Source organism: Carex rostrata, chromosome 18, assembly GCF_964058835.1.
Source record: "Carex rostrata chromosome 18, lpCarRost1.2, whole genome shotgun sequence".
Lineage (NCBI taxonomy): Eukaryota > Viridiplantae > Streptophyta > Magnoliopsida > Poales > Cyperaceae > Carex > Carex rostrata.
Genome location: NC_135935.1, coordinates 1,835,772 through 1,849,080, shown reverse-complemented (window position 1 = coordinate 1,849,080; position 13,309 = coordinate 1,835,772). Strand labels below are relative to the sequence as shown.

The 13,309-nt window shown below is 32.4% G+C and overlaps 1 protein-coding gene across 1 annotated transcript; it reads right to left on the bottom strand.

Annotated features, from left to right (window-relative positions):
- Positions 1 to 2,163: 2,163 nt before the first annotated feature.
- Positions 2,164 to 6,466, bottom strand: LOC144569514 (polyphenol oxidase, chloroplastic-like). The gene is made up of 4 exons (XM_078319895.1): positions 5,521 to 6,466; positions 3,590 to 3,910; positions 3,103 to 3,355; positions 2,164 to 2,804 (listed from the first exon to the last, which is right to left on the bottom strand). The coding sequence occupies exons 1-4, from the start codon at positions 6,391 to 6,393 to the stop codon at positions 2,512 to 2,514; spliced, it is 1,740 nt and encodes a 579-aa protein (XP_078176021.1). The 5' UTR covers positions 6,394 to 6,466; the 3' UTR covers positions 2,164 to 2,511.
- Positions 6,467 to 13,309: the final 6,843 nt, after the last annotated feature.

Below are 13,309 nucleotides of genomic sequence, written 5' to 3'. Positions count from 1 at the left end.
CTAAGAAGGACGAAGTTTTGTGTTTACTAAGTAGAATAGTTTTAAAAACTTATCTTTATTAGTTATCTATTTAAAATTTGTTTTACTATAACTAAATAATCTGTAATGTATGAAACTCAAGTTCCACACATTTTTTTTCTTTCTTTTTAAAAAGTCCATATACATGCGCCATTTATACGTAGGTTGGAGAATATGCATTATATTTCTCGTTTTACTGGTGTCTGGTTACACAGATGTTTATTAGGGGTGTATTCGAAATTGATAATTTTTTTTTACATTGGTTGACTGTACATTGTTACTGTGGAGTATTAATTATAAAATCCAATCAAAGAAATATAATTATTGGGAACAAAATTTTGGATTGACATCCAAATTTTTATTCCTCTTGTCTAGTTTGTATTGTCGTATTCAATAAGACCTGGTAGCTCTGTTCAAAACTATACTGATCATTAGTTACATAGCAGTTTAATTTTTATGTACTTGAAAATGGACGAACTATGAAATCTTTTGGCTCATAGGAATGCAGTCAGTGGGTACGCATTACAGTGAGGAACCACTATACGGGTAAGAAACCGGTGCAGGAAACCGGTACAAGAAACCGGCACTGAAAATTGGTATTGATACATTGAAGAATCACTATACTGGTAAGAGAATCGGTACAACAAACCGGTACCCGAAACCGGTTGCTGTCAAAAACAGGTACCAGTGCATTGTCAGAATGAAGGAGGGGTTTATTGGTGCGCACTGTCAAGATGAAGGAGAGTATAACATTCAATTTTTCCTTTTTCTATCAATTTAATTTTTCTCTTTTCTTATTTTCTTCCTTTGTATATTTGTTCCGTTGTATTTACTTTTCTTATTCACAACTCAACACCCATGGGCTGGTCTCAGAAGGAAAATAAAAGAAGGGTAAAATAAGAATACATAGAAAATTAATGTTAAATATAATGGATTGGACAAATATGTAAGTTTATATAATTTTTAAGGATAAATATGTAATTATAGATTTTAGAGGGATAAATACGTAATGTTGAAACTTTTGAGGGATATACATGAACTTCCCCCATTAAATAAAGGCTAAGAGGGGCAAGTGATCAATACTAGTTTCCATTTCCCTTCTCCGTAAGAGGGAGCGTAAGTTTGACAAAAGAAACTTGTACTACTCGACTTGAAAGTCTGTACCGAATTTGTATCCTCTGCATTAACTCAATTTTTTTTTTTTGAGTTAATACAGGTGAACCGTCTGATCTGTTTTAAGATCCGTGCAGACTAGACTCACACTAATATTAAAAGATTCATGGATTATAAACTGTAATCTAATTAACTCTGTTTAAAATCAGATGACCGAGATGCATTAACTCAAAAGATACTCTCTTATGAGTTAATACAGACAATGCGGACTCAGTCTAAACCATCAGCATCATGCCAACTATGACAAGGACATGTGGGATTCAAGCGGATATTCTTTTTTCTTGCAAATATCAAAAACCCCATTATGATTCATCGGTATTAATTGTAATTATAATTATAAATATTCTTTGTCAAAAAATTATAATCATAAATATTTAATAAGAAGTTTGCAAACTTTTTAACTATATATGTCACGTCATACTCGCCTCCAACTACGTCTTATCCGTTTCTTTCTTACTATTTATCTTAATTTTTTTATGTTTCTTTCCTCTTATTTAAAATAGATTGTGTGATAGGTACACAATTTTTAAATAAGAGACATACCAATCACACAATCTATTTTAAATAAGAAGAAATTAAGAAACATAAAATTAAGAGTCAACTACGTACGTCTTATCCTAATTGCTTTTTTTATTGTACACACTTTCAACGTTTTGAAAAATTATTTATTTGTTTGTTGTTGTTGTTTACACAGAGAAGGCCATACAACCGAGGCACGCCCAAAATTAATATCCTCAGAAATTCGCTTCGATATATGAAACCAGCAAACCTATGCATGAAATTTAACATGGCTGGATTCGAAATTTAGCATGGAGTCAATTAATTCAAGCTGATTCAAACTAAAATTAACCATCCAAGTTCCTAGTTCAAAATATAAAATGATAAAATTAATAATCTTCACTACAGTATACAAAATAAAAATACTCTAGTAATTAATTAATCTAATAAATGAATAAATTGGAAAATAGTTCGAAATTTAATGTATGCCATTTTTTATTTGAAATTTTAAACACTCATATCACGCTACAATAAATAAATGAAGGTGCTTTCCTCTATCCCTTCTTCCAAGTACAAGCACAATTGCATTATTTCAAACGGTACGAAAAAAAGATAGAAAAATAAGCTAAATAAACTATAACAACAATGCAGACAGGCGATTGTGTGTATAGAATCTCTAGCAAGCATCTACCTCTCTCTCTTATTTACTACAAACAAAGTACCAAATCCTTTCACCTCAATAAAATACGCGCAAAAGATTTTTATTTTTTTTTGATAGACATGCATGCATGTTGAGCAAATTAATAACCCATTTATTCCTCTTCATGTAGAAAAGGAAATTCTGATGCCTCCAACGGAGACCTTATCCTTGGAACGCGGCACAAGTGTGACAAAGACGGTGGGGTCGTCCTCGGCCCCGATATCCTCCAACAAATCGGTGATGCCAAGCTTGAGCACGGTTTCGAGCTTCATCTCCGTCTTTCCATTCTTGTGCTTGTGCGGCAAATGCACAAAGCTGCCGGCGAATTCACTCGCATTGGGTGTAATATCATCATCATCTGTTGCGTTGATGTACACGTCAAACTTGATGAATTTGTCATGGTCCAGCTTTATCCCTGCAGTTAGAAAAGGATTCGAAACTTGAAATAATTCTTACTTTATATATTGTTTTGCAATATAATTTATCTTTTATTGTAATCAATGGGTCGTTAGAATAGAAGCTGTTCGATTTCTGAGTCCAAATGCTACATATGTTTGTACGATTTTTGGTTTTTATTATAGAACCATTATATATGTAGCAGCAACCGTACGTAGATTCTTGATGTTTTGAATATAATAACAGTATTAGTTTACTTAATAATTATAAATTTATGAACTATGATTAAGGGATGAATTTTGAGGTAATATTTATACCTTCAACAATAAGCACTTCCTCTTCGTCGTCCTTGTCCTTACTGCTTCGTGACACCTTGGGACGTGATATAGTAGCAGTTACCGGCTGGTCAATAGTTACCGGAAAACTGGGTTCTGTAAAAGCAGGTGCAGAGGTCTGATCCGTTTTTGCCTTTTTTGGTGTAGGTCTGGAATTGAGCCATGGGATGTCTACATCTTGGTACTTAAATCTCATGGCCTTATTGTCTAAGCAATCCTTGACTTTAACTCTGACCTGTTAATATATAAGTGAAGCCAGCTAAGACCTTTAATTCAGTGTGTTTTCTTTGTTATGTTAATTATGCAATGAGGTTTGTATCAAGGAAGAGGTATGTACGAAATAGTGTTCAACCATAGAAAAAATTAGCGTCACAAATATTTGAACGTTTATGTATAAACTAATTAGTAATTCAAAGATAAACTTTCGTGATATATATATGATTTATAAATAAATAATATGAATATGTACCAGTTGAGCGTTCTCATCATAGAAAAGGAAGGTCGTATTGAGCCAGTCCGAGTCAGTGAAATCCCGATGCTTCCCTCCAAGTTTCTTCCAAACATACCACATCCGATCGATATTAGCATGGTGAGCAAAGAAGATCGGGTCACGCGCAGCAGAGTAGAAAGTGCCCATGTCTTCTACATTGGGCTGGTTCCGATCCCCCGTCCATATATGCACGTTTCCATGCGGTGTGTTCTCCAGTGAGCCGGCACCAGGGTTAGGTTGGTCGCCAGCCCGATATGCTGACCCCATGTAAAGTTCTGGTGTTTTACCATTGGATAGCACCTGTACTTTCCAATTAACAAAAGAAGAAGAGATCAATATATACATATTAGATCTTAGAAACAACTGTTAGTTTGTGTAGATTATCTAATATTAAAACATTTGTTCCAAAATATTGGTGCAATCAATTATTAGTTTTTTTTTTATTTTCAAAATTCAAACAGTCGATTCAAACAGTTAAATATTGATATCTATATTAAAATGTGTTTGAATATCAAATTTTATATTTTTTTTTGAATTTTTTTTACTATTTATCAAGTCAGTTTTAAAACCGTTGATTTTAATAAACACTGAAAAACTTCTGAATCATTAAAAAATGATTTTAAATTTGGTTTAATAAATATAAAATTTGGTCTCCAAAGAACAGTTTAATATAGATTTAATATTAAATGGTTTAAATCGATTTAATGTAAAAAATGAACCTTTTGTTTCAAAGTCCAAGAACAAACGTGTGTGTGTGTGTATATAGAGTAGAACTAGGGTGTTCTTAAGCTCATCAAAGTGTTTGGTGAGCTTAACTTCAAAACTCATCAAATCGATTTCAAATGATAAATCTGAACCGTTGAAACCCGCCTACCTAGTATATTCCTATATATATATATATATATAGAGAGAGAGAGAGAGAGAGAGAGAGTGACTAATGTGCTTTCGTATTCATATGTCCCGATATGCATACGGTCCAAATTTGAAATTTCAAAATCCAAAACGTCAATCCGAACCGGTCATCCTGTTCTCCATATTAATATTTGCTTGGAGACCAAATTTTATATTTTTTCTGAATTTGTTTACTATTTATTAAGCCACTTTGAAAATTGTTGATCCAACGGTGGCTTAACAAAACAGTAAAATCAGCAGCTACCGTTGGATCAACAATTTTCAAAGTGGCTTAATAAATAGTAACAAAATTCAGAAAAATTTAAAATTTGGTCTCCAAGCACATATTAATATGGAGAACAAGATGAACGGTTCGGATCGACGTTTTGGATTTTGAAATTTCAAATTCGGATCGTATCCATATCGGGCCATATGCATACGAATGCACATTATATATACAGTTAGGCTGGGGTGCTATGGATAGCATAGAGGCCTCTATGCTATGGCTCAATATTCGAGTTTTCAAAATCCAAACGGTCGATCCGAACCGTTCATCTTATTCTCCATATTAATATCTGCTTGGAGACCAAATTTTACATTTTTCTGAATTTTTTTACTATTTATTAAGTATTTTACAAAATTGTTGATCCAACGGTGGCTGCACAAAACAGTAAAACCGTTGGATTAGCGATTTTCAAATTGGCTTAATAAATAGTAAAAAAATTCAGAAAATTATAAAATTTAGTCTCCAAGCAGATATTAATATGGAGAATAAGATGAACGGTTCGGATAGACCGTTTGGATTTTGAAAACTCGAATATTGAGCCGTAGCATAGAGGCCACTATGCTATCCATAGCACCCCAGCCTAACTCTTATATATATATATATATATATATATATATATAGATAGATAGATATATTCGATCCGTAGAATTTTCAATATAAATACTTCAGAAACATTTTTGTATATATCTAATATATGTGCTTGGAGACATGCAAGAATTATTCTATGACATACCTGACGATACATGATCTTCAGGTTATGGTCAATCTGTTCATCTTTGGTAAATGTTGGATCTGTCAGGTCATAATCTAGGTTAATGGGGAACGGTGGTTGGTGCTTCGCATCACGTAATTCGTCATATAGCGACGATGATGGGTTTGCGTACAACGCCGGGAGCTGCATACCGGCCCGTGCATCCCAGTTCCAGAATGGGATCGCAAAAGTATCATCTCCAATCAACTTCCCCAATATACGCTCATGGAAGTACAGGTAAAACCTGTGCCAAGGGAAGAAAAGCCAGGAGTTGTGAATCTGTAACTCAAGATCTGGAAACCCGACTTGGTCGTAAGCACCATCGCAATATGCACAGTGCACATTTGCCTGTTGCGTGAAGTTGCGTGGATCGTCAGCGGGCAGTGCTTTCATGAGCTCAATAGCTTTGGTATATTTGGCTATGTATTCTTCATCCACCGCATGAGCTGCGGGCCGTACACGAAGTGGGGCAGACTTGGGTGGAAGTTTGAAGTCGACTATTTGGCCTTTATATGGCGGGCAGCAATTGACAGGTGTTGCACCGCTCGGCAAGTCTTCAGGGGAGCCACACTTGGAGATATCCGGTGCTTGTACCGGCGCAGCCAATGCACTGTAATTCATGCCAAGGCTGGTTGTCACGCCATATAAACCACCGAGGCTGATTAAGACCTCACGCCGGCTGGAGTTGGGTTTTTGGCTGTCGTCGGAAGTGGACTTGCATGCAATTTTAGGGTTATATGTTCTTCTAGGGAAGTGAATAGGGGAGGAGATTTTGTGGGGCTGGAAGTTGCATGCAGAGGAGGGAGAGGAGGTTAGAGAAGTGGCAGGACAAATTAGCCTAGACAGGCTTGACATGATGTAAGGTTTATGCTTGTGCAAACGAAATAGATTGGCAATGCTATACTTGATTCGCCTCTGTTTTATAGGCGCGGGGAGGGGGGGGGGGGGGGGGGGGGGGGGGGGGGGGGGGGTTGGTTTGAAGTTGAAAAGTTATAATTAATTCACACCGTCACCCGCGTTTTAAATTAGTTTACGTTAATTGGTTGAAAGGCAGTTTTTTTTTTTTTTTTTGTTTCTTCAGTTGAAGAGAGTTTGTCATGATGCCTCAAGATTAGGTGAGTTTTTGACTTAATTAGATATATCTTTGTGACGCGCATGCTTTATCAACAAGGAGCATTCTTACATTTGTAAATGATAAATGATCCAGAATACGATTCTTTTGAATTTGATTCATATATATTCTGACTCTCAATATTAATTAAAATATCAATAATTAGGAATAACTGATAATATAACAGATTAGATCCTGAAATAATATTATTTTGTCCATCTAATGATGCTTTGGTGTTTTGTAATTCGCGAACCCGACAAGCTGATTAACAAATAGTTTCTGGTTGCTATCTATCTAAATGAACCTTCACAAAAAAGTTTGACCAAGGATTATTCTGTAAAAGGATTCTAGGTGTTTCTTCGGTAGACTTGCGTTGGGTTTAGCCAAATGAGGAAATTGATTTTTTTTTTATAAACCATAAATAATTAAATAAATTTTACGATATTAACATGATTGCTTTTTTTTTTAAAAAACCATGTTGATATTTGAAGAAAAAATCATTTAATTATTTATAGTTTATAAAAAAAAAAAAACAATCATGTTGATATCGTAAAATTCATTTAATTATTTATCGTAAAAAAAGCAATCATGTTGATATCGTAAAATTCATTTAATATCAGCAAGTCCCAACTAAATCATTTCTAGAAAAAAACATGTTAGAAATTTTAGAAGAATAGGTAATCCAGAATTGGCCTCCTGCATTCCCTCAGGTTACATGAACTGGGTACAATTGAATCGGACGGTCAAAAATTAAATTTTTTAACTTGGTACGAATCTCAAAGCACAAATAATACTGCCCCGAACACCATCCCGAGCCCTCACCAGCTGAAATTAAATCTGAGCCGTCTATTTTAATTGTGTTTAGTCAGGTACCTGAGAGGATACGGATCCCCACCCCTACATATTCTACTTCTAGAGAACGCTTATATGAAATTTGGACCGTGCATCCACAGCATCTTTCGACCCGAAATTTTTAAATATACCATTATACCAAAAAAATAAAACCAAATCACCACTTTCTCTCAAAATTTTGAATTTTGACATGGTCGCATTCTCAAAATGCGGCCATTTTTCTACGGGCCGCATCTAGGGGATGCAGCCATGTCAAAAAAAAAAGGAATGGCCGCATCCCCTAGATGCAGCCCGAAAAAAAGTGGCCGCACCTAGGGAATGCGGTCATGTCAAAAATCGAATTTTTCAGAAGTTGTGGTTGTTTGGTTTATGTTTTTTTTAAAGTATGGTATATTTAAAAATTTCGGTCTTTCGACGAACTCTCAACAATCATATAACACTTTCTGAACTGTCCCTCGTACGAAAGATATATTCACAAAGAAATACTAATGCAGTACGTGGATTGAAATATCTATGTAGTTTATGCTACATTATTATATATTATTATTATTATTATTATTATTTATATATGCACATTAAAAAGCGGCATATTAATATTTTATTTGTATTGATATGAATCAATAATTTGAAAATGCAATATCTAGAAACTTTTGAAAACAATGGATTTTCAGAACACCGAAAGTCAATCAAAATAAAATTCAAATGTGGTAAAATTAGTAACATTTTATGTACTTAGGAAAATAATACAGATCACGTGTAACAATTTTATATTGATAATTAAATTTGGAATCAATTAATAAAAAAAAATCAGAAATTAAGGTATAGTAGAAGCAGAAAAATAAATAAATACATTAATTATGAAAATTTAGATTTTACACCAAGGACCTCATAAATTTTGGAAAACAATTTGAGCCATTGTTACGTTGAATTTTTTTTTTTTTTTTTTTTGTTATAGTTTAGGGTTCAATCAAAAAGTGCTTGAAGTTTAATTAGATTTTTCGTAGATTTGATGCCAGTGCAAAATTATATATAATCTAAAATATATTTAACGATATAAATTACGAAAGTATTTTTGTAGCTATAAAAAGGTGATTTAAAGAATTTGCAAACTGAATAATGAAAAGGCACTAGTGATGCTTAACATACAATAATAAAAAAGGCACTAGTGGAAGTGTGAAACTACTGTTGAAGTCTTGAAGATCACACCTAATCCAACAAGTGCACTGGACTTTTTCGCTCCTTGTACATTTTTTATTTTTTTTATATTGCAACTTACAATTTTAGAGGTCTGCTAATAGACCGCTACTAACCCGAGTCCGCATCGTCTGCATTAATTCAAAAGAGTATCTTTTGAGTTAACGCATCTCTTCATCTTTCTCTATAAAAAAAAAAAAAAAATCCATCGCACAAATGATGTGACTCAAGTGCTCGAACACTTCGTGTGCCAACACTTCTAACAACCAAAATCTTAAAAAAAAAAAAATGTGATAAAAGATAATTTTCATGATTCAAATAGTTTTATCTTTTGTGCCTTTATCATATTTTTATTTTTTTAAACTAAAATTTATATGTCAAATATAATTGTTAGATGTGATTTATATTATTTTCTCTACAAGTACATAAAAAAATATCACTTTTTGATTTCATTTTTGTATGAATCAATAAGTTGAAAATAAATGTCCAAAAATTAATCACATTGATGTATTTTTGCAAGCTTTTGTTAACAATCAAAATAAATTAAAATGTCATGATTTTTTATATGTTCATATATAGAGAATATTATGTAGATCATATCTAACTGTATATTTTGACTTGTAAGATTTAATATTTAAGTTACTAAAGCTTAAAATATTGTAATAGATTGCATTTGATCCTACCTCTTTCTTTTTAATGTTATTTTTGTGTGTGTTAATATAGAAAGATGGAGATCTAGCTTACCATCTTATATTATATTGTTCATAAAGCTCTATTTGAGTTTCGAATCCACCACCTCTTGCACTGAGAATGTTGTCTTTTATCACTAGATTAAATACTTGTCTTTTTTTTAATATTATAGAAATTGATATTTTTATTATTTTAGCTGATGTTTACAACTACATTTGTATTGATGAATTATTAACATAAATATTGTTTCCTTAAATTAGTAGAGGTTGTATATTGTTTCAACCAAGATTTATTTTTAATTTTTTTTTTAAAAAACATCATTAAATCGTTTGCTCAGATTTTGAATACTCCTGACATTAAAGTTCTTTAAAGACACCCTGTTTTTAAATTGTGTCTGTTCTTTTGAAAAACTTTGCAGCAGTAGCTATGAAGTTGTGAGAGGAGCTCAAATTCACGATCTTTGAATAACTACAATTTGAAAACTTTATCATCTTAGTCAACTGTGCTACAACCCATTGTGTTGTTAAATTATGATTAAACAAAGGTGAAATCATTAAATGACATCCTCTATTAAGCGCCGCTAAATACATTTCAAAAAATGATTTCAAGTTTCAACTAATATTTATGATGTTGTTTGGTAGTTGATAGGCCTAAATTATATACACATTCGATCTAATTTTTACTACGAAATAATATCAAATATCTTATATTTTGAATATAAAGTGAATACAATACACCTAGGATCAAGTTACTGCGTTTGTTTGGTTTTAATTTGCAGAAAATGAAGAAAACTGAAGAAAAATACTCAGTGCAGACGCACGGTTTGCGATATGGCCGCACTAAGTACTTAGATGAATTTCTGGATGCGTGCCAATTTTAAAAAGGTATAATAAGCACCAGTGCGGGTGGCCTGGCCACACTGTAGCAGAACGCATAACTGGAGCCTGAAGCCATAACTTTTGACTCGTAACTCCGTTTTGGACATACGACCACTTTTTGGAAAGCTATCAAGAAGATATACAACATGAGAAACTAAAAAAAAAAAAATTTGGAGTTAGTATGACGCACTAAACTCGCAGAAAGCCAAAATTACACGTTTCAACACGGTTTCTATTTTTGGCGCATCATGGACACGTTTTACAGTCAAAATGTGAACAAGGCAATCTGGGAAACAATCCAAATATAGCACCCACTAACTTCACTTCCTAGCCTCTTAATTGGACATGGTCTTTAGTTATAAAAGAGGGGGTTCATTCTCCATTCAAGACATCTCTTCGCAAAGATCAATTTCATCTCTCAAAATCTCTTCTTCACCAATACTTAGCGTAAAATTCTGCAATCAAGGAAGCAATTCAAGGAGGAGGAAGAAGAAGATTTCAAGAAGAAGGCAAGAATAAGGGTTATTCATCTAGATAAGGGTGTAATCTATTTCTTTATTTAATTTCTCTTTATTTTAGCCAATTTTTGTAATTAATCTTTTGTTGAATTCTTGCATCTCCATGAGAGGCTAGTTTTCCTCTCTAGGGGTTTAGGTCAATGCATGAACTTGTTTAATTCTATTTTATTCGGATATTTGTTTTTGTTATGATTGTTTTATGAGATTTGATGTTAATTTCTGTGATTTATCATTTGCGTTAATTACATGATTAGTACTTGAATTGTAGTTATCCCATTTTGGATTCGAAAGAACCAAAATTGACTAGGATCAATAGGATAGTACCAAATTATGAATGCAAATATCCTAGGTTTGGATTATGATCGAACCAATTTGTAATCTTAGCCGGAAAAAAAAATTAAGGTTAGAAACTTGGTGAAGGACCTAACCGTGAAGCCAAACCCTAATTAGGACATCTCAAATCGAATCGGGTATTGGTATGATGGACTTAATCGTGAAGTACCAATATTTGAGGAGATGAGAGACTAACAAGAGCTTATGATCTAGATAGCTAGGGTGAAGGACCTAATCGTGAAGTCCGAATTACTTAGACACGTTATTAATTCACGAAAGTGACCCTTAATGACATATTAGGTTAGAAACCTCATCAAATCATACATGAACTTAAACAAATACCGAATAGATAGAATTAACAAGGGATTGTAAACCAAATGCCCCTAGATCTTCCAATTCTTGAAAGCAACCAAGATTCGATTTTACTTTCCTTTTTTACTTTTATTGTTTTAAACCTCCTCTTCTTGGGTATTGAACCCAAAACCTTAGAATTGTTAGAACAAAACCCCCCATTTAATTTTACTTTCTTTCACAAATCTGAAACGAATCGATAGAGTTAAATATTAGTATTTCCCGATTTTCTTGTGGATTAATAATCAAAGTACTACAATGATAGGTTGTGCACTTGCAACTAACATTTCGTTGAGTATTTAGGTTTATAAATTTAAAGACATAAAGAGTATAAAATAATCGCAATTCCCTATCTACAAAATACTCATTAGTAGTATACTAATTAATACATCTGATGTCTTGATTAATGAAATTTGAAGACATGACATCTACATTTTTTCTTAAAAAAAAAAACTGATAGTATACTAATGAAGTTGTACGATTTATAATGTGCTTTCTTAAAGTCATTGACGTCATTATTTATAGTTTTATACTACTTTAATTGATATGTATGCAGATTTCTCAAGATACAAAGCTAGGGTGTTCATTCAGCACAATCAGTAACTTAGGTACCTTTTTTGTTTATTGATGTTATATTATTTTTAGAGTTGGGCTATGGTGAGTTGCGAAGTAAAATGTGTTTCTACTTCACGCTGTATTTTAATTTTGAAAGTTCAAACGACCGATCCGAACCGTTAAATATGATCTCCATATTGAAATGTTCCTGGAGACCAAAATTTACATTTTTTTGGAATTTTTGTACTATTTATTAAGCAATTTTGAAAACCGCTGTTTTGCTGTGAACAGTAAAAAACTATAAAAATTTCTGAACCATCGGATCAGCGATTTTCAAAATTACTTAATAAATAGTAAAAAAAATTTCAAAAAATGTAAAATTTGGTCTCCAAGCACATTTCAATATGGAGAACATGCTGAGCGGTTCGAATTGGTCGTTTAGATTTTCAAATCACAAAATATGAGTGTGGAGTAAAATAGTCACTGTACTTCGCAACTCACCGTAGCCCAACTCTTATTTTTATATGTATATTTCACTATCAAATATAATTTGTGAAATTCATTTTAAAATATTTATTTTTTACAATTGAAATACTCAATCACAATTGTTGATATGATATGATAATTTCAACAAAATTACTATATACTATAGACGTTGTCACGTTGCAATTACCACATTGAAAGTAGTTTGAAATGGAGTGTGCATGCTCTAATTAATAATTTTTAATTTTGTTTCTAGCATCTATACTATTTATTGCAAGTTATGGACTGATATTTTCCGTATTTTATTATTCAAAGGCCTACTCCTTTGCTATGATTGTTAGTGAGATTTATCCGTGAATTAAACATTGTATAAATTGTTTTAAGAAAATTGGCTGTGGTATGTATTAATTTTACTGATTTAATTAGTTCTTACAAATATCTGTCAATGTCACTGATGAAATACAAATGAGAACACATTTTTTGTCTTTTTATTGCATTTGACAAGTTTGCAATACACTTGATTTAACTTTAGACACAACCATACCTATTGCTAGTCCTCTAAGTTTTGAATTGTATTTGGCTTGAAAAATAATATTGCTCGTTAAAAGAAAAACTTTTAAATTTCAATCAGTAAATAGTTTTTTTTTTTTTTTTTTTGCTCGAAAGAAAGTCAAATTATGTATATTAAAGATCATGTACATATTTTACTATAAAAAAATAATAAATACTGTATTGTTATGAGTGATAATTATTAATTACAAAGAGAAGAGAAGGATTCTAAGGTATCCACTTTGATATCTTCATTA

What these genes read in the sequence shown, in the direction of transcription:
- LOC144569514 (XM_078319895.1), bottom strand. Translation starts at nt 6,393, where the DNA reads ATGTCAAGCCTGTCTAGGCTAATTTGTCCTGCCACTTCTCTAACCTCC. An exon ending in TGAAGATCATGTATCGTCAG is followed by an intron (nt 3,911 to 5,520) that starts GTATGTCATAGA and finishes TGGAAAGTACAG; the next exon opens with GTGCTATCCAATGGTAAAAC. An exon ending in GGAAGTGCTTATTGTTGAAG is followed by an intron (nt 2,805 to 3,102) that starts GTATAAATATTA and finishes TTCTAACTGCAG; the next exon opens with GGATAAAGCTGGACCATGAC.